The following is a 27138-nucleotide window of genomic DNA, read 5'->3' on the forward strand; positions in this document are numbered from 1 at the left end:
GTGTGCAACCTCAGATAATCCCTGACCGAGGAGCAATGAAAGCAGACCAGATGCCTCCTGCAGGTGTTCCCCAGAATGTTCACCGCCCAGCCAGGTTACATGACCCTCATTTACCATACCATCCAGACGGAGCCGGGGGGGTGGTGGTGGTGATCCAGGAATCAAATAGGCCCTTGCCACATCGTATGCAGCAGGGCGTAGAGGAGGAAGTCCGGGAGATGTTGGCGCTGGGGATTATCAAACTGTCACAAAGCGAATGGCACAGCACGGTAGTCCTGGTTCCCAAGTCAGATGGGACACAGTGCTTCTGTATTGATTTCCACTGTGTCAATTCCATTTTGAAATTCGATGCATACCCGATGTCCTGGGTCGATGAACTGCTGGACCTCTTAGGCCAGTATCCCTTGCTCACTACCCTCGATCTGAGCAAAGGATACTGGCAGAGCCCCCTCGACCCCGTCACTCAGGAAAAGACCGCATTTGCCACCCCCACGGGCCTCTACCAGTTCACTCGAATGCCCTTTGGACTCTATGATGCCCCAGCAACTTTCCAGCAGTTGATGGACCACCTCCTTCAACCTCATCAAGAGTATGTGGCCGCATACCTGGATGATGTCGTTATTTACAGATGCCGTTGGGAGAACCACCTGGAACGGGTAGCGGCCATCCTGAGGTCCCTGCGGGCAGCGGGATTAAAGGCCAATCCAAAAAAATGTCGTATTGGATGGCAGGAGATCACCTACCTGGGGTACACTATTAGGAGGGGACAAGTGAGACTTTTCATGGGAAAGGTTCAGGCCTTAGCGGCATGCCCACCACAAAGCGCCAAGTACGCCAGTTCCTCGGACTGGCGGACTACTACCAATGATTCATCCCTGATTTCACCTCCGTCACAGCCCCACTAACAGGACTCTTGACCTAAACCAGCCCCCAATATGTGGAGTGGACTCTGGAGTGTGACCGCGCCTTCCAGACCCTCAAAAACAGTCTTTGCCATGAGCCCGTCCTATACAGCCCCGATTTTAACTGAGAGTTCATCCTCCAGACGGACGCCTTGGAGGTAGGCTTAGGGGCGGTCCTGTCTCAGGAGGTGGATGAAGAGGAACATCCAGTTGTAGATGTAAGGAGAGTCAGGATGAGCTCTACCCTGACATCTGGTGATGAATTATGGCGAGTGTGGAAAAAAATTTAGGGGGCTGATCTTGTTTGCATAGGCACACCCACTCCGCCTAGCGTGAGCCCACGGCAGCCCAAAATGGTCACTTTGACACCTGTGTGATCTCCAATTTCTCAGTTATTGGGGTTGGAGGAATAAAGTGTTGTTACCCTGATTATGTGAATGAAGGACTGAGACTGTTTTATGACAGAGGGTCTCACCGTCAACCAAGTAGCACTCGCTAGACAAGGGACATGGGTTCCAAAACCCAGTGAATTTAGAGAGGTTGGGGATAGGTGAGTGTACCTGATGAGGTGGACCCCCTTTGAGGGCCTGGCACACCAATTGCACCTCCTTCTTCCTCTCCACTGTTGAATAGCAGAGCAAATTTTGATTCCATTAGGAGTCTAGCTAGAGACTGCTGAGCTGAATTCACTTTGGGCCAATGGTGCACCAGCACTGGGACTCCCATACTACAAGCTGAAATCACTAAGAGCTGAAACCAATAAAAGAGCTAAAATTACCGAGGTGAGATCACTGAGTGCTGTGTTAACAAGTGGGGGAGCCTGAAGATATATTGCTAAGTGGCTGGCAGAGCAGTTTGCAGGATGGTTGGAGCAGCGAGCGCAGCGCAGCGCAGCGGAGTGGAGTGGAGTGGAGCAGTTTGTGGGGACAGTTGGAGCAGCCCACGGAACAGCAAGTGGAGCGGAGCGGAGCAGAGCAGTTTGCGGGGACGGCTGGAGGAGAGGAGCGGAGTGGAGCGGGGTGGCTGGTGGAGCAGAGCTGTTCGTGGTGAAGGCTGCAGCAGACCTCCACGGAGAGGCGAGGCAGTCGGCCTCGGCCCACATAAGGTACCTCTTAACACCCCGTGTCCTCCCCCTCCTCCAATTCCACCCAGGCTGGGGGGGTAAAACTCTGCAGATAAACTTTTGAACTCTGGGGCAGCACTGACCAGGGACAGAGACTTTTGGGTTGTTGGACTTTGGGGTGATTTGCACTTAAGACCCTGAGGGGAAAAGGACATTGCCAAACTTACTTGGAGGTGGGTCTTTTGCTCACGGTTTGTGTTATGAATCCTGTTTGTGGTGTTTCCCCAACATAATGCCACATTGTTTCCCTCCTTTATTAAAAGGACTTTGCTACACACAGACTCCGTGCTTGCGAGAGGGGAAGTATTGCCTCCTAGAGGAGCCTAGCGGGTTGGTATGTAATTGTCCCAGGTCACTGGGTTGCGGCTCGAGCCGGTTTTGCATTGCATTATTGAAACAGAACCCCTGCATACTGAACCGAGCCCTTGTTGCTGCCAACTCAGAGGGGCAGAAGGGTTACATATACCTCAGTCGGAAACTGTTTCCACGAGAAAGAAACTACACGGTGATAGAGAAGGAGGCCCTGGCAATAAAATGGGCTTGTGACGCCTTGTGGTACTACATCCTGGGGGCCCCGTTCATACTGGTCACCGACCATGCCACATTGGCCACATTACAGTGGTTGGCCAGAACTAAAAATAATAATAACATGAGGCTAACGCGTTGGTACCTGGCTCTACAGGCCTATGCTTATACTGTCCGCCATAGGGCCAGTAAGGACCACGCGAATGCTGACTTCTTGTCTCACCTGGGAGAGTTGGATGGGTCTGGCCCTGATGGACAGGAGCCAGACTTGTGGGCGGGGGAAGGTGTAACGAGGCAGTGGAATACCCCACAGCCCCACTGGGGGACGAGCCTCCCCTAGCACCAACGTGGGCGGAGCCAGTGGGTCCTGTGCCCACCCCCTAGAGGTCACGGTGCAGGACAGGAAGTAGAAAAGCCCCGCTGCACAGCTCAGTAGAAAGCCAGCTGCCAGAGAGGCCAGGTTGGGGAATGCCGGCTGACTGTGTGTTTGCTGCCCCACCCTGACCTAGGGCCAGAGCTCAAAGTGAACTATTGGCTCAGCCCCTGCCTAGAGGCCCGAGCTTCTGACTGTGTGTTTACTGGCCCACTCTGACCCAGGACTTGGGCCCAGAGCGAACTAGTGTGAGGCGGTGGAATATCCCACAGCCCCGTGGAGGGACAAGCCTTGGCCGAGCCCTTCTACACGTGGTACCAGAAGTGGGGATTCTTGCCCAGGATGTGGGCATGAGCCATTGACCCCTGTGAGAAAGGGTCTTGGGGGGGAACAATCCTCCACGAGAGACATGGATTTATCCAAAAATTTTTACGCACCTGGCAGAGAATCAGGAGCGACAGCAGGCGGCTCAGCTCCAACAGCAACAGCAGCTCATCCAACAGCTGGGGGCACAGCAGCAGCAGCTGATTTGGGACCTGACCGTGCAGAACCGAGAGTTTCAGCAGCAATGCTTGCAGCAGCTGGCGACGGCACGGCCTCGCCCCACGGAGCCCCAGCCGGGAAACACGGCTGGGTCACCCTGCCCCCCACCGCCCGTGCGGCTGACTAAGATGGGACCGAAGGATGACCCCGAAGCCTTTTTGGTGACTTTTGAAAGGGTGGCACATGTCACAGGGTGGACACCCGACCAGTGGGCCACCCTTTTGGCCCTGTATTTGACAGGGATGGCCCAAACCGTGTACTGGGGGCTATCTGTGAACGATGCCCGGGACTATGCCCAGATAACGGCGGCAATTCTAGATGCCTTAGACATCAGCCTGGAAACCTTCCGACAGAGGCTCCGGAGTCTGTCCTACACCCCAGGTTCTCGACCCCTGTTGTTGGCCCAGGAGCTGAGAGACCTGTGCAAGCGGTGGCTGCAGCCCGACAGGCGGAACCCCGAGGAGCTCACTGAGTAAATCATCCTGGAACAGTTCGTCCATATCCTCCTGTTGCGGGGTGTAGGCTTGGTCCTCCGGCATCGGCTTCCAACGGCAGCCGCCGCTGTTGTCCTCATGGAAGACTTCCTTGCGGTGGAAGCCCTGGTCGGACTGGCTACTCAGGGCCACCCACCAGGGCTCAAGCGCCCTAACATCGAGAGGAAGGCGAGCGCCCAGGTCAAACTATGAAATCCTCCGACGAGTCAGGAGCCCCGTTATAGATGTCCTGAGGGACCCATTTGCGCAGGCCCAGAGATCATGAGTGGCCGGGTCCCACAAAGTCCCCCCAGGGAGGCTTGGCCTGGTCTGGATGACCAGAACTCGGGTCCTGATTCTCCTGTGGGAAACATGGACACCTGCAACGGGTCTGCACAAAGATGGATTGCAGCTTTGGGCACATTTGCACCGGGGAAAACCGGACCTGGCTACCACAGGCCACCAAGGTCACCGTGCCCGTAGTTGTCAGGGAATGCCTGACACGGGCCCTGGTCGACTCTGGCTGTGGCCAGACCCTAGTCTGACAAAGCCTAGGCCTCCAGGCGGACCCCTGCTTGGGAACCATCCAGTTGCAGTGCATCCACGGCGACGTCCGTGCTTATGCCAGTGCCCGAGTCTGACTAACCGTGGAAGGGGTCATGCGGACGATGGTGGTTGGTCTGGCCCTGGGACTCATCTACCCTGTGATCCTGGGATGGGATTAGCCAGACTTCTCTGGAGTCCTTTGTTCAAATGCTGAGGAAAGCCCCAACGTCACCCCAGCGTTGGAGGCGGACTCCTGCGAGGACCCCGCCAAGGAGGTAGAAGAACTGGACCCTATTACACAGGAAGAAGAGCCTGAGGACCCCCCGCCTACATCTGCTGACGACCCCAGGGTTGACATTGACTTCTGCCGGGACCAATTGAGGGACCCTACCCTTAGTCAGGCATATGAGCAGCTGGCGGCCGTGGATGGCGCTCTCATTGATCCAGGCCGAGCCCAGGTCTGGCCCCATTTTGAGCTACGCCATGACTGCCTCTATCGGGTGGACTGAGATTCCCGCACTAGACAGGTCCAGACCCAACTGCTGGTGCCTGAGTGCAACCACCGCGCGGTGATGAAACTCGCCCATGACGTCCCAGCTGCAGGGCACCTGGGTCAGGAAAAGACTCTTGCCTGGATTCTTCTGGCCCGGGGTGCACCAGGAGGTACGGGAGTATTGTAGCTCCTGTCCGGAGTGTCAGCTGGCTGCTCCCCCATGGACAGCCCCAATCCCCATGCCCATTGTGGAAACACCATTTGAGCGGGTGGCCATGGATTTGGTGGGACCCCTCCCGAGAAGCAGGGCAGGGTTTCTGTACATCCTAGTCATCGTGGACTATGCTACCTGTGTTCCCGAAGCCATCCCGCTCCGGAGCATCACCACCAGGGCCATCGCTGAGGAGCTCATCAAAGTCTTTGCCCGCGTAGGCTTGCTCTTGGCAATTCTTACTGACCAGGGCACCAACTTCCCCTCCAGGCTGCTGCAGCAGGTTTGCAACTTCCTGGGGATTAATCAACTACACACCTCCATTTACCACCCACAAACTGACGGCCTGGTAGAACGGTTCAACTGCACCTTGAAAACCATGCTGCGCAAGTTTTCCCTAGAGGACCTGCGCCGTTGGGATCAGTTGCTCCCACCTCTGCTCCTGGGCGTCTGCAAAGTACCCCAATCATCCACGAAATTTTCCTCCTTTGAGCTCTTATATGGCCATCGTCCAAGGGGGCTACTTGACCTCATGAGAGAGACGTGGGAGCAAGCCCCGTCACCAGCCCAGGGCCTTCTGCAGTACGTCTTCCAGCTTCAGGGACATCTCACATAAGCAGGAGCTCTAGCTTGGGAGAATTTGAAGGCAGGTCAGGAAGCTCAAGCCCAAAAGTATAACCGGGAGGCCCGAGTCCGTGAGTTCGAACCCGGTGACTAGGTTCTGCTCCTCCTGCCCTCCAGCGATTCAAAACTACTGGTCCGGTGGCAGGGGTCATATGAGTGTGGTTTGGAAGATCGGGCCAGTCATCTACGAGATTAACCAGCCGGACTGGCGAAAAGGAGCCCAGCGATACCATATTAACCTTCTGAGGCCCTGGCGAGAATGAGAAGGCCTTCTAATTAATCCCCGCTCCCCGGACCCGAGCTAGGACTCTGTGTAATCTCAACCGAGGACTCTTCAATGCCTCAGCTCGGAGAATCCCTGAACGAGGAGCAATAAAAGCAGACCAGATGCCTCCTGCAGGCGTTCCCCAGAACGTTCACCGTCCAGCCAGGTTACACGACCCTTGTTTACCATATCATCCAGACGGAGCCGGAGGTGACGATCCAGGAATCAAATAGGCTCTTGCCACATCATATGCGGCAGGTCGTAGAGGAGGAAGTCTGGGCAATGTTGGTGCTGGGGTTATCGAACCGTCGCAAAGCGAATGGCGCAGCCCGGTAGTCCTGGTTCCCAAGCCGGATGGGACACAGTGCTTCTGTATTGATTTCCACCGTGTCAATTCCATTTTGAAATTCGACGCGTACCCGATGCCCCCGGTCGATGAACTGATGGACCGCTTAGGGATACTGGCAGATTCCCCTCGACCCTGCCTCTCAGGAAAAGAACACGTTTGCCATCCCCATGGGCCTCTACCAGTTCACTCGAATGCCCTTTGGGCTGTATGGTGCCCCAGCAACTTTAGGTGCCCCAGCAACTTTCCAGCAGCTGATGGACCACCTCCTTCAACCTCATCAAGAGTATGTGGCCGCATACCTGGATGATGTCGTTATTTACAGATGCCGTTGGGAGAACCACCTGGAATGGGTAGCGGCCATCCTGAGGTCCCTGCGGGCAGCGGGATTAAAGGCCAATCCAAAAAAATGTCGTATCGGATGGCAGGAGACCACCTACCTGGGGTACACTATCGGGAGGGGACAAGTGAGACCTTTCGTAGGAAAGGTTCAGGCCCTAGTGGCATGCCCACCACCCATCACGAAGCGTCAAGTACGCCAGTTCCTCGGACTGGCAGGCTACTACCGACGATTCAGCCCCAATTTCGCCTCCATCGCAGCCCTGCTAATGGGACTCTTGACCAAAGCTATCCTCCAATGTGTGGTGTGGACCCAGGAGTGTGACCGCGTCTTCCAGGCCCTCAAAAACAGTCTCTGCCACAAGCCGTCCTATACAGCCCCGACTTTAACCGAGAGTTCATCCTTCAGACGGACGCCTCAGAGGTAGGCCTAGGAGCGGTCCTGTCTCAAGAGGTGGATGGAGAGGAACAGCCGGTCGTATACCTCAGTTGGAAACTGTTTCCATGAGAAAGAAACTATGCAGTGATAGAGAAGGAGGCCCTGGCAATAAAATGGGCCTGTGACACCTTGCGGTACTACATACTGGTCACTGACCACGCCGCGTTACAGTGGTTGGCCAGAACGAAAAATAATAATAATATGAGGCTAATGCCTTGGTACCTGGCACTACAGCCCTATGCTTATACTGTCTGCCATAGGGCCGGTAAGGACCACGCGAATGCTGACTTCTTGTCCCACCTGGGAGAGTTGGGCAGGCCTGGACCCGATGGACGGAAGCCAGGCTTGTGGGGGGAGGGGTGTAGCGAGGCGACGGGATACCCCACAGCCCTGCTGAGGGACGAGCCTCCCCTAGCACCAATGTGTGCGGAGCCAGTGGGTCCTGCGCCCAACCTCCAGAGGCCACGGCGCAGGACAGGAAGTAGAAAAGCCCTGCTGCACAGCTCAGTAGAAAGCCAGGCACCGGAGAGGCCAGATGCCTGTGGCCTAGCTCCGGGCTGGGGAACGCCGGCAGGCCACGGCCGACCCAGGGACTGGCCGGGCCATCCGTGCCTACCCCTCGCCAGCTACCCCGAGGAGCAGCCGCGTGTACCCCTCGCCAGCTACCCTGAGGAGCAGCTGAGCCTACCCTTCTCTAGTTACCCGGAGGAACAAATGGTGCTGGAAATTGCTGAGGATGCCAGCCAAACCCAGATACCTTACGATGGGGAGTCCGGAAGTAGCCTGGGGGCAGCCGACGCTGGCCTGGCTGCAGCAGGGCCAGAACCAATGTCAGTGTGTTGCAGTCAGGATCCCCACTGACGCAGCAGCGAGTCTTCTGCTGCTGCTGCTAGAGCCCTGGACTGGGACGCAGTGGAGCGGGTGGGCCTACATCCCCCGTCACCCCACTCATGGGTGGCAGTCTCCCCCTCGCACCAGATGCTCAGAAGCCGGAGCTGCCCCACCCTGACCTAGGGCCTGGGGTCATATTGAACTATTGACTCAGCCCCTGCTTAAGTGCCTGAGCTCCTGACTATGTTTACTGCCTGACCTAGGGGCCAGAGCTCACAGTGAACTATTGGCTCAGCCCCTGCCTAGGGGCCTGAGCTCCTGACTGTGTGTTTACTGGCCCGCCCTGACCTAGGGCTTGGGCCCAGAGCGAACTAGTGTGAGGCGGCGGGAAACCCCACAGCCCCGCGGAGGGACGAGCCTCAGACGAGCCCTTCTACACCCCCTCACCCCCTGTCCCTATTTTTCACATTTGCTGTCTGGTCACCCTACTCAGGACAAAGGCGGGCATGTGGTATCTCAGCTAAATCTGGATCCTTTTTAGTTATAGTTAATTTCTAGTCCTGTGGTGTGAATAATATACTCACCCAAAGGCAATCTGGTTTAGCAGCATGGATCAGTATGTTTGTCACCTTTGCACTGGAAACATTTAGCACCGTATCTAGCACATTGCTTTCAGACTCTGTCTTTTTTGGACTTAATCCATGCAAAACAAAGTAAAATTGTAACCAAGTGACCTGCTTAACGCCTTATATAACCTTCTGAGGGATATATAAACCCCCACCTGCTTTTCCAGAGGGTAAAATGCAAGGATCAATGTGGCATTAAGCTTGGTAAAACCATTCCCTTATGCGTCAACAGTTCATAGAAAAGGTGTGTGGAGTTTTCCCGCAGCTAATAGGAAACTAGGAATGGTTGCATGGAATTTTTGCAACAAAGGAGAAGCAACATAGTAGCATACTCAGTTATTTAGGGAGAATATAACTCAATGCCTCGTTTGGAAACTACACCCTCAAGAATCCCTGGACACTATTTGCCAACAGCTGACTTTTTCTAAGTTCTGTGCTTTATGGCTGTCTTTGAAGTTGTGAAGTGGAATACAAGCTGGATTCAAATTAACGTCTTTCTGCGTAGATATTTTGATCACACAACATTTAATTTTTACAAGTAATCGACTTATTTCAGGTAACATTGGTTATTCGAGCCCCATCGTTTTTGCTTAACCGAGACGGTTAGTGCTGAATCTTCCAATCCGGCACCATGAGTTTTGCCGAGCTCTTAGACCACGTTGGGGGGATGGGTCGCTTCCAAATAAGCTGTGTTATCTTACTGGCTATCCCAGTTTTCATGATGGCCAGCCATAACCTCCTGCAGAACTTCACTGCTGCCACCTCTGAGCACCACTGCCATGTCCATATCAACATCAGCAACACTCCTGACACCAATCTTACTGGAACGCTCGCTGCCAAGGACCTCCTCAGGGTCTCAATCCCCATGGACAGCAAGATGCAGCCAGAGAAGTGTCACCGCTTTGTCACTATGCAGTGGCAGCTCCTAGACTCCAACGCCACAATCACAAACCTGACCAAGCTGGAGACTGAACCTTGTGCTGATGGGTGGGTGTACGACAAGAGCATTTTCACCAGCACCATCATTACAGAGGTACGTGAGAGCAAGACCTGCTGCAGTGCGGGTAACTGGCTGGGAAAGGGATACTGAAACCATGGGGTGGAAGAGGTGAAAATATTTTTGTTGGAATCATGTCTTTTCATAGATTTTTGCAAGTAAGTTTCACCGTCCTATGGGCAGAAAGGGTCAGAGTATTTATCTATCAATCAATCCTCCTCTTCCTAGTATCAGATCTTACAGTTTGCACCAACCTACAGCCCCTGCATGTCTATTGACATCAGCTTGGTTTCAGCCCAGAGCTGCCCAGAGGATTCAGGGGGCCTGGGGCAAAGCGGGGAAGCTGCGTCGCTTGTATTCATCCGGCGTCCGTCCAGCTCTCTGGCGGCATTTCGGCTGCGGGGAGGCCCTTCAGTCGCTCCGCGTCTTCGGCAGCACTGAAGGGCCCCCCACTGCCAAAATGCTGCCAAAGACCCAAAGCGTCTGAAGGGCCCCCTGCTGCTGAAATGCCGCAGAAGACCTGGACCGCCACCAGGCCAGGGCTCACAATTGCCCTACTAGCCCTCCCGGGTGGCCCTGTTTCAGCCTAAGTCAATGCAGAATGTCATCCAGGGCCATGTGCTGTTCTCAGTTACATTCTGGCCCCCAAGGCAACTTCAATCCATGCAGCTTCAAGTGACTGCCATTACACAGCTGTAAAGGAAAGCAGGACATGGCCTTTATGCTTCACAGAGTCTTGTTTCCTTCAGTGGATGAGTAGGAGGAAGCTGTGGTTGCAGTGGGAATTCCCCTGTCCATTTTGCAGTCAGTTTCCTCTCAATTAAACTGGACATAATCCACGAATCCACATTAAAGGAACCGTGAATGATGCTAAGAGCTAGCCCTCCTCTCCCCTAGATCTCAAAGGGCTTTACAATAGTGACTAAACCTTACTATCCCATCTCACAACTGGGGGAAACTGAGGCACAGCAAGGCAGCATGACTTGTCCAAGGTCACAGCAAGTCAGTGTCAGAGTTAGGAGTAGCAGTCCCAGTCTCTTGAATGCTCACTCCATTCAAAACCATCCACCTCACGTGGGATCATTATATTTGATCCTACATTAACATCTAAAGGACCCATTCTGCCAGGCACTGCAGAGACCCTAGCTGAGTTCAGAGACTCACTGTGCCAGATGCTACACAGACCCAAGCTGAGAGTGGAGCCCTGTTCTGCCTGGCACTGCCCAGAGCCCAGTTCAGACTGGGGAACTCTTGTGCCAGATACTGCATGGACCCCACCTCCAATCAGGGCCCTATTGCACTGGGAACGGCAAAGACCCCAACTGAGACTGTGCTGTGTGCTCTGTGAACCCCAACTGAGATTGGGGCCCAGCTGTGCTGGGTGCTGCACAGGGACAAAGCTAGAGACCAGGATGATCCTCCCTCATTTTACGGATGATGGACATTGAGACTCAGAGAGATTAAGGCTGTGATGCCCTGCAGATCACATTTCCCATTAAAAGTAGGTAGCTTTGGACTTGTAATTAACAAATTAAAATTAATTGTAATGATTGCTAGGGGAACTGGCTGTCTAAATGCCATTAATGGCTCTGAAAATCTCAGCTCCAGTCTAGGGCCTTAACCACAAGCCAGTCTTCCTCCTGGAGCCCAGCTTCATTTTCTCTCTCCTTTACAGTGGGACCTGGTGTGTGACTTCCGGCAGCTGAAGCAGATGGCTCAGTCCATCTACATGGCTGGGATCCTGGTGGGAGGCATCATCTTTGGAGGTCTGTCAGACAGGTGAGAGCAATGTCGTTATGAAGCCGAGCAAGGCTAATTCCTGGGGGAATCAGGAATCTCGAGCAGGAGGAGAGGAAATTATGGTACCTCTGTATTTGGCACTGGTGTGACTGCTACTGGAACCCTGTGTTCAGTTCCAGTGTCCAAAATTCCAGAGGGATGTTGGTAGGCTGGAGAGGGGTCAGAGAAGACCCATGAGAATGATTAAAGGCTTGGAAAATGTGCTTTACAGTGAGAGACTCCAGGAGCTCGATCTATAAAGCAAAGGTTAAGGGGTAACTTGATCACAGTCTGTAAGTAGAGCCCCTTGAGTTCATTTAATAATTGTTTATTTTATTTTGGGGGAATTTCTTGTTTGTTTTATTTTGTTAATGTTATCCATGCATGGGGATCGGGTCTTGCCCCTGGAGGTTGGGAGGCCCTGGAAGGGGGCTGAGTCCAAGGCCACCCGAGGGGGGGCAAGTGGGGCAATTTGCCCCAGGCCCCACAGGGGCCCCACGAGAGTTTTAAGGGGCCCCCATGAGAGTTTCCAGCGGGTCTTCAGCGGCAGGTCCTTCAGTGCCACTGAACACACCCGGATCGAGTGAAGGACTCGCTGCCGAAGACCCAGAGCTTCTTTCACTCCGGGTCTTTGGTGGCAATTTGGCAGCGGGGGCTCCTTCCACTCTGGGTCTTCAGCGGCAGTTCGGCGGTGGGTCCTTCACTCACTCCGGGACCTGCCGCCAAAGTGCCCCAAAGACCTGGAGTGGAAGGACCGCCACCGCCGAAGACGCCAGGCCTACTGAATCCTCTGGGTGGCCCTGGCTGAGTCCTGCCACCAGGGGTCGGGAGGCTCTGGGGGAGGTGAGTCTTGCACTCCCAAGCCTGCCCTGCACTCATCCCGCAGAAGCGGCTCCTGGGGTCCTGTGTGGTGTGGCTGGACCTGGGTCTCGACTCAGGGTGTTGTGGCCTGGCACACGGGGTAGCACGGGCTGAGGAGGAGAGAACCTGTTGTTAATATTTTGGCAGCTCATCAGTGAGCTTTTCCATCTAGCAGACAAAGGTCTAACAAGAACCAGTGGCTGGAAATTGAAGCTAGACAAATTCTGACTGGAAATAAGGTGCAAATTTCTAACAGCAAAAGGAATTAACCATTGGAACAACGGCCCAAGGGCTGTGGTGGATTCTCCAGCCCTGGAGATTTTTAAATGAAGATTGCATGTTTTTCTAACAGTCAGATATCAGCTAGGGGATAACCCTACTGCCAGGGCCCTAGAATGCCTTAATCCAGTGCTGCAGGCAGGGCTGGCTCCAGCTTTTTGGCCGCCCCAAGCGGTGAAGCAGAAAAAAAAAAAAAAGATAACGCCGATCGGTGGCACTTCAGTGGCAGCTCAATTGTGCTGCTTCGTTCTTTGGCAGCAATTCGGTGGCAAGTCCTTCGCACCCTCTCTTCCTCTTCAGTGGCGCTTCAGCAGCAGCTCAAAGAGGAAGAGAGGGACTGAGGGACCCGTCGCCAAATTGCCGCCGAAGACCTGGACATGCCACCCCTTTCCATTGGCCGCCCCAAGTACCTGCTTCCTTCGCTGGTACCTGGAGCCAGCCCTGCCTGCAGGCCTCATCATTAGCAGCTACAGCACGGCTGACATGACGTTTTTTCATCAATAAACTTTTGTCACACGCCACGGAGCTGGTTTTAGAACTGGGGCCTCCTGCCCTCTTAGCCCATTCCCAAGCCAGGAAGCCATGCCAGCCAATGGCACCAATAGTTCCTTGCACCAGGTTTAACTCCTACTCTGAACACATTTGCCTCAGTATCCTGGGTTTCCCTCACCTGTTCTCTTGGTTCTTTTTGGCTCAGGTTTGGCCGCAGGTCTGTCTTAATCTGGTGCTACTTGCAGATGGCTGTCACGGGCACCTGCACTGCTTTCTCGCCCAGCTTCACTGCCTACTGCATCTTCCGTTTCCTGACTGGAATGGCCTCCTCGGGCATTGTGATGAACGGTGTCTCTCTGTGTAAGTGTGTCCGGCGCCTGCCATCTCAGACACAAGATGAGCTGGTTATTGGGGATGGATGGAAGTGCCTTGTTCCTGCTGCTTATAAATTACTCTGTGGTGGGAGCCCAGAGAGACCAGAAGCACACACAGCATGCGTGGGATGTCCAAGGTCTCTGCACCAAAAATCAGGAGCTAGATTTTCCAAAAGTTCTAGTTCCCATTCCAACCTGGATTTACCAAAGCACTCAGCAGTTCCCTTTGGGACACTGATTGCCACAGCTGACAAAGATCTGAGCATGTTATTTAGGAGGTATTTTGCACCTCGAAATCCTCTTCTGAAAATTTGGTACCTAAACATGAACTGAGTTTTCTGGAACAATCCCACCTCCGTGTGCTTCTGCAGTGCCAGAGCACAGGAGATGCCACAAAACAGGGCAGCTTCCAATAGCATGCAGGTCCTCAAGAATGGAATGGAAGCTATTTAGAGTGGAGTGCCGTCATCAGATGATGATGATTCACAACAGAACAGAGATTCCACAATACATCTTCTACAGAACAGGCACAGGCCATGTGCATCAGCCAGGAGCTACAGAAGGCCCTCCTCATTACTAGAAAGTCCCTTGCACTATACAACATATACAGGTCCTCTAGGAACTGAAGGGACTCAGCTTATTCAATTACACAACAGCTGTGTATTGCGGCTGATGTACTTCAGGGTGCATAAGTGTGCCATTGTGGGGTGTTGGAGCTGCTGCAACCCTGCAGAGGGCAGTACTGCCTGCTGCCACTGGGGGACAGGTGCTGGTGTAGCCCTGCAGGGTACAGTACAGCTTGCTGCCGTGGGGAGGGGGAATGGAGTGCCTCCAGCAGGGTGCAGTACCACCTACGACCACTAGGTGGGATGCAACTAGCAGGGGAAGGCGGCATGGATCAGGGAATGCGGGTTCTGGGGAGCTATTTCATCTCAGCCTTAGAGCAAGGGGAAGGCTGTTTGTACATATTTCTGGTGCCTCTGCTTGTGCTTGTTCTCACCACTGGAGGTCATCAGCCCAAGGACACAGAGATTATTTTCCCTTTGTGTCTCTCCTCAGCTGTTGAATGGACACCCACCCGCACACGGGCCATTGTGGGCACCACGTATGGATACTGCTACACAACTGGGCAGTTCATTCTGGCTGGAATGGCTTATGCCATCCCCAATTGGCGCTGGCTGCAGCTTGTGGTGTCTTTGCCCTATTTCATCATCTTCATCTGCTCCTGGTAGGTTAGCTCACCCTTATCCTTTCTGATCCATTCCCCTTCCATCCTGCTTTTCTAACTGGATGCAGGAATGAGACAAACTTTAAGCGAGTAGAATAAACAAATCTCTTATCCTAGTTCTTATAATCTTGCATCTCAATTACTGTAACATCCTCTTCTCTGGCCTTGGCAAATGCAATCTTGCTCCACTTATATCCATTCAAAACACTCATGCAAAGATCATTTCTCTGTCTCATCACTTTGTCCATGTCTCCTCTCTCTTTACAGCCCTCCACTGGCTCCCCATTCTTTATCACATCATACATAAACTGCTCATCTTCACTTTCAAAGCCGTCCACGCCCTACAGCACCATACCTATCCGGTCTGTCATTCACTAGCACAATGCCGACTCCCAACTCCGATTGGCCCATGATGCCTGCCTCCGTTGCCTGCCAGGGCCGCCCAGAGGATTCAGGAGGCCTGAGGTCTTTGGCAGTGGTGGTCCTTCCACTCTGGGTCTTCGGGGCACTTTGGCGGCAGGTCCCAGAACCCGCTGTCGAACTGCTGCTGAAGACCCGGAGTGGAAGGAGCCCTGCTGCTGAATTGCCGCGGAAGACCCAGAATGGAAGAAGCTCCAGATCTTCAGCGGCAGGTCCTTCACTCAATCTGGGTGTGTTCAGCAGCACTGAAGGACTTGCTGCCGAAGACCGGCTGAAAACTCTCATGGGGGCCCAAATTGCCCCACTTGCCCCCCCTCTGGGCAGCCCTGTTTGCCCGCTTGCTAAATTTTCAAACAAGCACCTTTGTGCATTCTATCATGCTTCCCCTCATACCTGGGAGGAGTTCCCCTGTAAACATCAGCAAAGGTACCTCATTGTCATTCTTCAAATCCTTCTTCAAACTCTCCTTTGCTGTGTGGCTTACAAAAAAACCTGACCATGGTTAGGTTGCTAATGTGCAGAGACCATTGCCTACCATGCTGACCAATACTCTCACTGTTTCCTTGTGTTCCCCCGTCTGTCTCCACCTGTTGTTGCTTGTCTTGTCCTTAGATTATAAGATGTTTCGGGCAGCAACTGTCTTTTTGTTCAGCACGTGAGAGAATGGGGTTCTGTCCCATGACTGGGCCTTCAGGGCATTACGGTAACACAAACAATGAATAAAGAACTATGAAAGCGGTGGAGTTTCATACCTGGAATTGTTTCAGCAAACCAGGGAAATGGCAAGACTAAGAGGATAACATATGAACAGAGAGAGTTGAAGATTTGACATCTTAAATTTGGTTTTCCATGAAAAATGGCTTACTTCCCCCCCCCAATTCTGTTTCGTTCAAAAATTTTCAATGGAAGGAAACATTTTATTTTAGTTTTCAGGGTTGGGGGGGGAGCAGGATTGCTGAAAAATAACCATTTCTTTCTAAATTTGTTAATTTTTTGACACAACAAAAATTTTCATTTCAATGTTTTAGAGCCATGTTTTTCCACTTTCCTCCATTTTCCAGTGGAAAAATGAAAGCAAAAGGAAATAAAAGAGGAAATAAAAAACAAACAAATCCCAAAATGGAAACAAAGTAAAACTTTTGTTCTGTTGAAAAAAATGTAAAATATTGTGAAAAATTTTCAGTGAAACCAAAGAGGGCTCTACTCTACCCATAATGTCACTGCTAGGTAATATGACGAACTGACCTACCATGGGTATTTATCTGGCACCCATCACCATAGTATCAAGGTACACCACAATGTTTAAAATATTTATTCTCACAGCTAGAGCTGGCTAGCAAAAAACATGAGAGTCTTTGAGACCTTGAAAAATTTTCCCATCCTGAATCTGGCCAAACGTCAAAACCAGGAAAACTTTTGTAAATTGATAATCTGAAAAAATATTCCAGTTGGGTCAGTTGAAATGTTTCCTTTTGAAAATTTTGAAATTTTTCTTTTTGATCTGGAGCTTGTTTATTTTTACTCCCTTCTTTTTTAGTGTAAATGATCAAAAATTTTGAAACAAAATTGTTGAAACTTTTAATTTTGACAAAGGTCACAATTTTTTTTTTAAATCAAGAGATTCATTGAAACCGACCTTTTCCTGCAAACAGTTTCAGTTTGGACAAACCTGCATTCTTCAATGGAAAAATATTTCAGCAGAAAAGTGCCGACCAGCTATAACCACAACACCCTTCTGAGGGAGAGCAGTGCTATTATCCTATTGAACAGATGAGGGGATTCAGACACAGAGACAGACTAAGTGACCTGCAATGGTTGCACAGGAAGTCTGCAGAGGAGCAGGGAATTGAAACCAGGTCTTGGCTATCACCCAATCATCATCCTTCCTTTCTGATGCATGGGAAGGTGCAGTAACACCAGCTGCCACTGGGCAGTCTTCTGGCAGGAATGGAGCTTCAGGTTGCAGTAACACCTACCTGTCACTAGGGGGCTGCAGGTAGCAGAGGGGGGAGATAAAGCAGAGAATGCAGGTTCCACTGAGGCTATTCCACAATATGCTCCCTGCTGCATCTGTCACTGCTTGTGCCCTCCACTGGCTTTGGGCACTGCCCCTAGTGCAGAAGCACAGCACCATGCTCCAGTGGGGCAGATCCCAGTTCAACAAGAGCAATGCGCGTGTTCTGTGCAGGTGTGTTTTCATATCTTCTGCTTCCCAGGTGGTTCGCAGAGTCCGCTCGCTGGCTCGTGATAGCCGGCAGACCCGACGAGGCAGTGAAGCAGCTCCAGAGAGTGGCCAGGATAAACAGGAAGAAGGAAGAAGGAGACAAACTCAACTCAGAGGTAAGACTGGATCTCAGAGAGGCTGAGAGCTCCCACCAACTCCAGTGGCTGATATAGGAACACGAGACAAGCAGATATAAATCAGCATGGTTGCACTCATGTCATGGGGACTCTGCACATGTACACCAGTGGTGCAACTGGCTTTAGTGTTCCCTGAGCAATGGTATTCTCACCATGGTCTGACTTCTTTCTGATACCTTGTAGATATGGGAATCCCATTGTATCTTCTATCAATCTCTCTACCTATAGCCGTACATACATAACCACCTGTCCAGCAATCTATGTATCCACCTCTAGACATAAACACTCATCTTTTATAAACATATACACATACACATAATATCTCTATTCATCTCCATCGATCTTTCATCCCCACACACACCTCTCTATCCATCCATCCCCATACAAATGCTTCTATCCATCTAACTGTCAATCCATCCCCATGCACGCCTTCTATCTATCCATGCATCCATCCCTTCCTACACATACACATTATTTGGTCTGCGCTGAGGCCTGCTCTGAGACAAGAATTTTGGCACCACTAGATGATCCAGAATCTCATTCCCTCCCATTCCTCTGCTCTGTTTCCAGGCCTTTCCTGCCATGGAGGCTCCATGCCATTACCCAGAACTCTCTTCTCTCCCCAGGTCTTGAGATCCAATATGCAGAAAGAAATAGCCTCTGCAAAGAGCAGCTATACCTTCATCGACCTGGTGCGGACCCCTGTCGTACGCCAGATCTCCTTCTGCCTCTGCTTTGTATGGTTAGTTGGCTCTTGTGCTCGCAAAAAGAGGAAGCTGAGACTAAGGCCTGGTCTACACTACGCTGTTAAACCAATATTAACAGCATTAAATCGAATTAACGCTGCACCCGTCCACACTACACTGCTCTTTATATCGATTTAAAGGGCTCTTTAAATCGATTTCTGTACTCCTACAAAACGAGAGGAGTAACGCTAAAATCGATATTACTATATCAGATTAGAGTTAGTGTGGATGCAAATCAACGTTATTGGCCTCATTATTTTACAGTAGCTACCCACTGTGCACCGCTCCAGAAATCGACGTTAGCCTCGAACCATGGACGCACATCACCGAATTAATGTGCCTAGTGTGGACGCGCACAATCGACTTTATAATATCTGTTTTATAAAATTGGTTTAAGCTAATTTGAATTTATCCTGTAGTGTAGACGTAGGATATGAAGCAGCCTGCAGCAAGTAAACCAGGCACAATTTGCTGAGGAATGGGGCAAATAATGGATTTTCGGACCTGCAGGCAATTCCAAAAAATCAATAAAAAAAATCATTTTGGGTTAAACAGAAAACCATTTTTTCCCTCAATTTTTGACTAATCAAAAAGTTGAAAACATTTTGTTTTGATTTCAAATAGTTTGATTTTTTTTAAAATAAAATTAAAGAAATGTTTGAGACAAGCATTCATTTTGAACCAAAACTGAAAACATTTAGATTTGGTTTTGGTTTGGCTTTGTGGGGCTTTTTTTTTTTTTTTTTTAATCTGAAACAATTCAGTAAAAGGGACATGAATCCCCTAAGCATTTTCATGTTGTGGAGTCTGCATTTTTTGCTGGAAAAGGTTTCAGATGAAAAATTTTGCTCAGCTCTACTAAGCCCCACTGATGCTCCACTTCATCCCATGGCATGTCAGTGACAGCCAAATTCAATTGGCATGACAGTCAATTTCACCTTGATTGAATATCCCACTAGATCACAATTCAGTATGTTATAGCTAGACTTCGGTAAATCCCACCTGGGAGACAGCCTGTAGAGAAAACCATCAGAGGGCACTTCTACCCAGAAGCAGGAATAGGACGCAGGAGTCTCATGCATCCAACGAAGTAGGTATTCACCCACGAAAGCTCATGCTCCAAAATGTCTGTTAGTCTAGAAGGTGCCATAGGACTCTTTGCTTCTTTTACTGGCTCCTATAGTCACCTATTCCTATTACTAGGACACATTCCATGTGCAGAGCGGGGAAAAGAACCCAGGAATCCTTGGTGCCTAGTGTGTCTTGTTCCAGCTATTGGACCCCATTCCTCTCTGAGAGTTAACAACAGAGCAAAGCCCCTGCCCCCATTAGGCCCCACTCTTCTTCCAAGGCTGGAAACAGAACCCAGGAGTCCTGGCTCTCAGCTGCTCCCCAGTCTAACTCACTAGACCCTAATCCCTTCCCACTGCCGTGAACAGAACACAGTGCAGTCTACCCACTGGGGCGGCTCCAGGCACCGTGCAGCAAGCACGTGCCTGGGGCAGCAAGCTGGAGGAGGCAACGTGCCGGTCGCTGTGAGGGCGGCAGCCAGGCAGCCTTCGGTGGCTTGCCTGAGGGAGGTCCACCGGTCCCGCAACTTTGGCGGCAATTCAGCAGCGGGCAGGCCAAAGGCGCAGAACTGGCAGATCACTCACAGAGCCAACCCCGAATCCGCGTGACCAGTGGACCGCCCACAGACGTGCCACCAAAGGCTGACTGACTGCCGTGCTAAGGGCAGCAAAAAACAGAGCCGCCCCTGCTACCCACTAGACTACACTGCCGCCCAAAGCAGTGAAGAGAACCCAGGGGTCCTGACTCCAACCACTAAACACATTTCCAGGGCCCATTGCTGAAAGGGAACATGCTTGTAACAAATAAACTCAATGATAAGGACTCTCTATGCATCAATACCTGTCTGCTTCATCCCAGGTTCTCCACCAGCTTTGCCTATTATGGGTTGGCCATGGACCTGCAGAATTTTGGTGTCAATATCTTCTTGATCCAGCTGGTTTTTGGAGCTGTTGATTTCCCAGCGAAGTTCATCTCGGTCCTCACAATCAGCTTCGTCGGGCGCCGGTTCACACAGGCCTTGGCCCTCATCCTGGCTGGACTCTCTATCCTAGCCAACATCTTTGTCCCACAAGGTGGTTACTTGTTGTCCTGGATTTTCAGGGTTCGATACGGAAGTGTTCAAACCTTTGTCATTCCAAAGGTCCAAAGCCTGGCTAATATGGTCAGCGGCAGGGGAGGGAGAAGATCCAGGAGAGCTGGTCCATAAGGGCGAATGGGGCTCAAGCCCACCGATATGTCACATCTGTGTTCTGTGGCTGAGGTACTGCAGGGTACAGAACCACCTGCTGCTGCCAAGGATTGAAGCAGCTGACACGTGTTTACGACACCAGTTGCCATGGCACTTCCCCATGAAGCAACCTGAGAGACATATTCAGCCTGATCCAGGCTGGCCTGTTGCAAGATGGTTGCGAAGTGGATGAGCCGCTGTCTGGGAGGGGTGACAGACACAGTTTCACAAACAAAGCTGAGTAGATGGTTATTAGTATTTGATTATTGGGCGAGGCGCTGCACAGACCCCAGATGACATCACGGCCCCATTGTGCCAAGCACTGCACAGACCTAAAAGGAGAGCCAGGCCCTGTCCCAAAGAGCTCACAATCTAAATAGACACAACACAGAAAGGACTATCACTCTTATTTCTGGATGGCAAACTGAGGCAAAGATCCTCAGCTGGTGTTAATTAGCCCAACTCCATTGATTTCTTGCCCTTTTGGCTTTAATGAAGCAGCTGGGGATTTGGCTCCATTGATTCCAGTGCAGCTATGCTGATTTACACCAGCTGGGGATCTGGCCCCATTGGCCCCTGACCCTTCTTGAGCATTTCAGCCTTTTTCCACGTGCTTAACCCTCCTCCATTGTGTGCTTCTCCCAAGATCTGAAGATCCTGCGCACCGTTCTGGCTGTCTTTGGAAAAGGCTGTCTCGCTGCCTCCTTTAACTGCGTCTACCTCTACACGAGTGAGCTGTACCCCACAGTGATTAGGTAGGTAGAAAAAACTCAGAGGGTGCAGCTCAAACTACACATGCAGCACCATGGAATAGCAAAAGTCCAGAGCCAAGTGACTAGTGATTAGATTTGGGCAGGAATTTTTCATCAAAATGTACTTTTCTTACAGAAAAAGCTATTTCACCAAAGCCAAAGCTTTCATGGGAAAGAGTTGGTTAGAAAAAATGGAGGGAGGGGGCAGGGGAAGGTTGGAAATTGCATTTCCAAAATGAAAATTTTAGTTTTTCTGGTTGGAAACAACTTTGTGTTTTGGAATGTGTATTAAAAAACAACCACCCTTTTTTGTACAAATTCATAATGGTCAAAATCAAAATGAAATGATGTGATGGACCCAAACCAAGATTTTTTTATACTGTTGAATTCACAAAATTTTTTGAAATTTCAGTAGTTCGTCCTGATTCAGAACGGGGAAAATGTTTGAAATCTCAAAATTTATCATGGGACAGGAAAACAATTTTCCGACCAGCTCCACTAGTGATTTTGGGCATCTCAGGGGATGCCTACGTTAGGATACTGCAACTGGGCTTGATTCTCTGCAGTTGCTGAGGATGTGCCATCTGAAAAGTGAGGACCCTCTGAAGTGCCTCAGTCTAGCCACCCAAAATTGCCCTTCTAGGAACTAGGAATTGCCACATTGGATCAAAGATCTAGCTAGCTCTGTCTCAGCTGCAAGAAACCCTGCACTTCTGTGGTAACCTGCCCCCAGGAAAGTTCCCATTTGTTAAGTTAGCACCTAAAGACCACACCAGGGCCCCATGGTGCCAGCTGCTGCACAGACCCTGATTGAAATCAGCTTCCCATTGTACTAGGCACTCCACAGATCCTGAGTAAGATCAGAGCCTCCATTATATGAGGCACTGCACAGACCCAAATTGAGATTAGCACTCCATTGTGCCAAGTGCTGCCCAGATACATAGTGACAGCAGTCGCTGCTCTTCACAATCATAATAGACAAGACAGACTGAAGGTGTGAAGAGAAAGAGATGAATGAAGGGAGGAAGTGACTTGCCCAAGGTTATGCAGTGGGTCAATGGCAGAGCAAGGAAAAGAACCCAGGTGTCCTGACTCCCTAGTCACTCTACTAGTCCACAGGGCCTGGCTGAGAGGTACTGCTTGGCTTATTGCCTGTGAGCGCCTTAGCCCAGATTTTTCTCATCACTGCGGCTTATGCTAATAGCTCTGTTGTTATGATTTCAAATTCACAGGCAGACCGGCATGGGTTTGACCAACACCATGTCGCGCCTGGGCAGCATAACTGCCCCATTGGTAAAGATTTTGGAGGAATACATTCCCTTCCTGCCACTGATCATTTATGGAGCTGCCCCAATCATCTCTGGCGTTGCAGCAACCTTCCTGCCCGAGACGCTCAACGTGCCATTGCCTGAGACCATAGAGGAGGTGGAGACACGGTTAGTAGAATCTATTGGGAGGCAGGAACAGTAGCCACGACGCTCTATGTGGGGGCTTTGTGATATAGACATGGGTCCACTGAGAGAGACAGAGAGAGAGAGAGCGAGAGCGCGCGCACAAACAAGAAATGATATGCATGATTAGACAGTGTGATAAAGTTCCTCTTCTACTTTGGTGGGTCCTGTGCTTATTGGCAGATTTTGCTAGCCTCAGAGATCTTCCTGTGTTGGATCAGAAGTTGGGAGGTTTTGGGGGGAACCCGGCCCCGCCCTCTACTCGTGGTTCCAGCCCAGGGCCCTGTGGACTGCAGCTGTCTAGAGTGTCTTCTGGAATAGCTGCACGACAGCTACAATTCCCTGGACTACTTCCCCAGGGCCTCCTCCTAACACCTTTTTTGTCCTCACCACAGGACCTTCCTCCTGATGTCTGTTAATGCTTGTACTCCTCAGTCCTCCAGCCGCACGCCCTCTCACTGCCAGCTCCTTACACACACACCACTAACTGGAGTGAGAGCCTTTTTATACAAGGTGTTCTGATTAGCCGTAATTAATTCTAGTAACTTCCCAATTGGTACAGGTGTCCTAATTAACCTGCCTGCCTTAAATCTAGAAAGTTCCTGAGTATTCTAGAATAGTCCTTGTTATCTTACCAGGGAAAAGGGACCTGCTTAACCTGGAGCTAATGTATCTACCTTCGACCACTCTTTTGTAGCCATCTGGCCTGACCCTGTCATGATAGATAGATAAGAACGGCCATACTGAGTCAGACCAAACGTCCATGAAGCCCAGTATCCTGTCCTCTGACAGTGGACAATGGCAGGTGCCCCAAAGGGAATGACTAGACAAATTATCAAGTGATCCATGCCCTGTCATCCAATCCCAGCTTCTGGCAAACAGAGGCTAGGGACACCATTAAGGTCCATCAATGGCTATTAGCTAGGATGGGCAGCTCTTCCATGAATCTATCTAGCTCCCTTTTGAACCCTGTTATAGTATTGGCCTTCACAACATCCTCTGGCAAGGAGTTCCACAGGTCGACAGTGCGTTGTGTGAAAAAAATACTTTCTTGTGTTTGTTTTAAACCTGCTACCTATTAATTTCATTTGGTTGCCCCTTGTTCTTGTATTATGAGAGAGTAAACAATTCCTTATTTATTTTCTCTATACCACTCATGATTTTATAGACCTCTACCATATCCCCCCTTAGTCACCTCTTTTTCAAGCTGAAAAGTCCCAGTCTTATTAATCTCTCCTCATACAGAAGCCGTTCTATACCCCTAATCATTTTTGTTGCCCTTTTCTGAACTTTTTCGAATTCCAATATATCTTTTTTGAGATGGGGTGACCACATCTGGGCACAGTATTCATTGTGTGGGCATACCATGGATTTATATACAGGCAATATGATATTTTCTGTCTTATCTATCCCTTTCTTGATGATTCCCAACATTCTGTTCACTTTTTTGACTGCCACTGCACATTGAGTGGATGATTTCAGAGAACTATCCACAATGACTCCAAGATCACTTTCTTGAGTGGTAACAACTGATTTAGACCCCATCATTGTATATGTATAGTTAGGATTATGTTTTCCAATGTGCATTACTTTGCACTTGTCAACATTAATTTTCATCTGCCATTTTGTTGCCCAGTAACCCAGTTTAGTGAGATCCTTTTGTAGCTCTTCACAGTCTGCCTGGGACTTAACTATCTCGAGTAGGTTTGTATCATCTGCAAATTTTGCCCCCTCACTGTTTACCCCTTTTTCCAGATGGCTTATGAATATGTTAAATAGGACTAGTCCTAGAACAGACCCCTGGGGGACACCACTATTTACCTCTCTCCAGTCTGAAAACTGACCATTTTGTTCCTAACCTTTTTTCCCCCCGATCTTTTAACCAATCCATGAGAGAAGCGAAACTCTTATCCCATGACTGCTTAAGAGCCTGTGGTGAGGGATCGTCAAAGGCTTTCTGAAAATCTAAATACACTATATCCACTGGATCTCCTTTGTCCGCATGCTTGTTGACCCCTCAAAGAATTCTAGTAGATTGGTGAGGCATCATTTCCCTTTACAAAAACCATGTTGACTATTTCCCAACAAATTATGTTCATCTATATGTCTGACAATTTTATTCCTTAGGATAGTTTCAACCAATTTGCCCAGTACTTAAGTGAGACTTATCAGCCTGTAGTTGCCAGGGTCACCTCTGGAGCCCTTTTTAAAAATTGGCGTCACATTAGCTATCCTCCAATCATTTGGATAGATAGACAGATTGATAGATAGATAGTCCGATCCAATTGACTCCAGTGTAGCTATGGCTGATTTACACCAGGTGGGATCTGGCCCCATTAGCTCCAAGTATGTCTCTTGATGCTTGTATAAATGTTAATATTTACTGATATTCTTTTTCATTGAGATCCAGGCATCTGAGAGATGAAGAACAACAAATGAAGATCCTTCTGAAACCCACCATGCCAGACTCAGCCAAGGAAGCCAGTTAAGGAAAGAAAAAATGAGTAACTGTTGTAGAGTCTACGGGTAAAATTTTCAAAAGTGCCTTAGGAAACTATGTTCCATTTTCACCAGTGACTTAGCCACTTCCATGCCTCATCTACCTGAGCACTTCTGAAAATCCCACTGGGCACTTATCTGAATCTCTTGGTACCTAAGTACCTTTGAAAATGTGGCTCCCAATCACTTTTGAAAGTGGGGGCTTAGGCACTTTTGAACACTCCACCCTCTCTCTTTTACTGTTTTAATCATGGTAGAAGTAATATGCAGGCATCAGTGACAACTCCATAGGGGTTGAATTTTGCACTTAATGCAGGGAATCAATCTCTTCAAAAAGCATGTTTACCTCCAAATCACAGCAGGAATTTATACCACGGGACCTGCTGGTGTGTAAGGTGGGGGACACGACTCAATTACTCTGTGTGGCTCCTCCATGAAGTTCAAAACCTGGTGTTGCACTCTGCTGCGATCCAACATATGGTACCCAACAGCTCAGCAAATATTTTTGGGCCAGATCCTCAGCAAGCGTTAATCCACGTAGCTGAGGATTGACCCAGTACTGCAGGACAGTCACGCAGTGGCAATTCTTAAGGGAATTCTGTAAGAATATGTACAGAAATGGTGGCAGAATATAGGAACTGCTGGACTGATCGCAGCCAAGGTCCATGTAGTCTCTCTAACAGTGGTCAGTGATAGATGCCTTATAGGAAGGTGTGAGAAATCTGCAGTGGGCAGATATGAAATAATCTCCCCACCATTAAGTCTCATCCTGATCTTGAACAGTCATTAAAGTTGGGCAAATTATGGATTTTTCAGCTCACTCGCAATTTGGAAAAATCAAGGGAAAACACACACATTTTGGCTGGAAATGAAATTGTTCAAAATTTTCAGCAAATCAAGAGTAAAAAATTTGTTTCAAACTAAACATTTTGCTTTGATTGCAAATTGCTTTTAAACTTTAGTATTTTGTATAAAACAACAATTAAAGGAAATTTCTAAACGAAGTTGTTTCAAATCAAAAGATCAAAACATTTAAGACTTTTTGGGGATTTTTCCCCCTGAAACGAACAATTCAGCAAAACCAACATGAAATGATGAACTATTGTAGTGTCACCAAATCTGCATTTTTCATCCCAAAACAGTTTCAGCTGAAAAATTTCTCACAGCTCCACTAGTCACAGATTGGCTTAAGGCCCGAAGCATGAGGTTTATATGCCTTCTAAAAACTTTATTTTATTACTGATATTCCTGTTACCCATAGAGATGTCAAGTCCCCCCTTTGAATCTCGCTAAGTTGTGGCCTCGATGTCATCCGGTATCAGTGAGTTCCACAGTCTAATACTGTCATGCCAGAAAGGATATTTCCTTTGTTCAGTTTTGAAAACAGGAAAGGGAACCCAGGAGTCCTGATTCTCAGCTTCCTCTGCCCTAGCCCGCTACATTTCACTTCCCTCAGAGTCGGGAGTCCTCCTCGGCCGAACACACACACGCTAACCTCCCTTCCCATTCCAGAGCTGGGAATGGAACCTGGGAGTCCTGACTCCCAGCCCCATCTGCTCTAACCATTAGACACTACTCTCCAGCCAGAGCTGGGAACAGAACTCAGAAGTCCTGACCCTCATTCCTGCTGCTCTGACCCATTAGACTCCATTCCTTCCAGAACTGGTAACCAAACCCACAGGGCCAGCTTTAGGAAGTGCGGGGCCCAATTCGAACATTTTTGGTGGGGCCCTGGCAGGGATGACTTAAAAAAAAAAGTGGAAAAAAAGCCTCTCATTTCTTTCATGTATTATTTACTTTCCATAACTATATAAATAATAAAGTTATATATTATGTACATTGCATCATATATGCTGTTGATTGGTTATTAATGACTGCTGTTTCACATGTGTGGGTCCCTGCCGCTCCCTGGGGGTGTGCACATGTGTGGGTCCCAGCTGC

The 27138-nt window shown here is 49.8% G+C and overlaps 1 protein-coding gene across 1 annotated transcript in view; it reads left to right on the forward strand.

Moving 5' to 3' along the window:
• The window catches only part of LOC127053834 (uncharacterized), a 49413-nt gene extending 22759 nt beyond the window's left edge, over positions 1-26654 (forward strand). The window contains exons 13-28 of the mRNA XM_050959152.1: positions 75-748; positions 3300-3938; positions 4706-4943; positions 5083-5646; positions 6571-7187; positions 7829-7980; positions 9274-9692; positions 11332-11435; positions 13273-13427; positions 14501-14669; positions 17306-17429; positions 18077-18192; positions 20126-20340; positions 21142-21250; positions 22480-22683; positions 25103-26654. Coding sequence (XP_050815109.1) covers positions 75-748; positions 3300-3938; positions 4706-4943; positions 5083-5646; positions 6571-7187; positions 7829-7980; positions 9274-9692; positions 11332-11435; positions 13273-13427; positions 14501-14669; positions 17306-17429; positions 18077-18192; positions 20126-20340; positions 21142-21250; positions 22480-22683; positions 25103-25187 — 4584 coding nt within the window. The 3' untranslated portion in view covers positions 25188-26654. The remainder of the gene's footprint in view (positions 1-74; positions 749-3299; positions 3939-4705; positions 4944-5082; positions 5647-6570; positions 7188-7828; positions 7981-9273; positions 9693-11331; positions 11436-13272; positions 13428-14500; positions 14670-17305; positions 17430-18076; positions 18193-20125; positions 20341-21141; positions 21251-22479; positions 22684-25102) is intronic.
• The last annotated feature ends 484 nt before the right edge of the window (positions 26655-27138 follow it).

The sequence above is a fragment of the Gopherus flavomarginatus genome, chromosome 6, assembly GCF_025201925.1.
Source record: "Gopherus flavomarginatus isolate rGopFla2 chromosome 6, rGopFla2.mat.asm, whole genome shotgun sequence".
NCBI lineage: Eukaryota > Metazoa > Chordata > Testudines > Testudinidae > Gopherus > Gopherus flavomarginatus.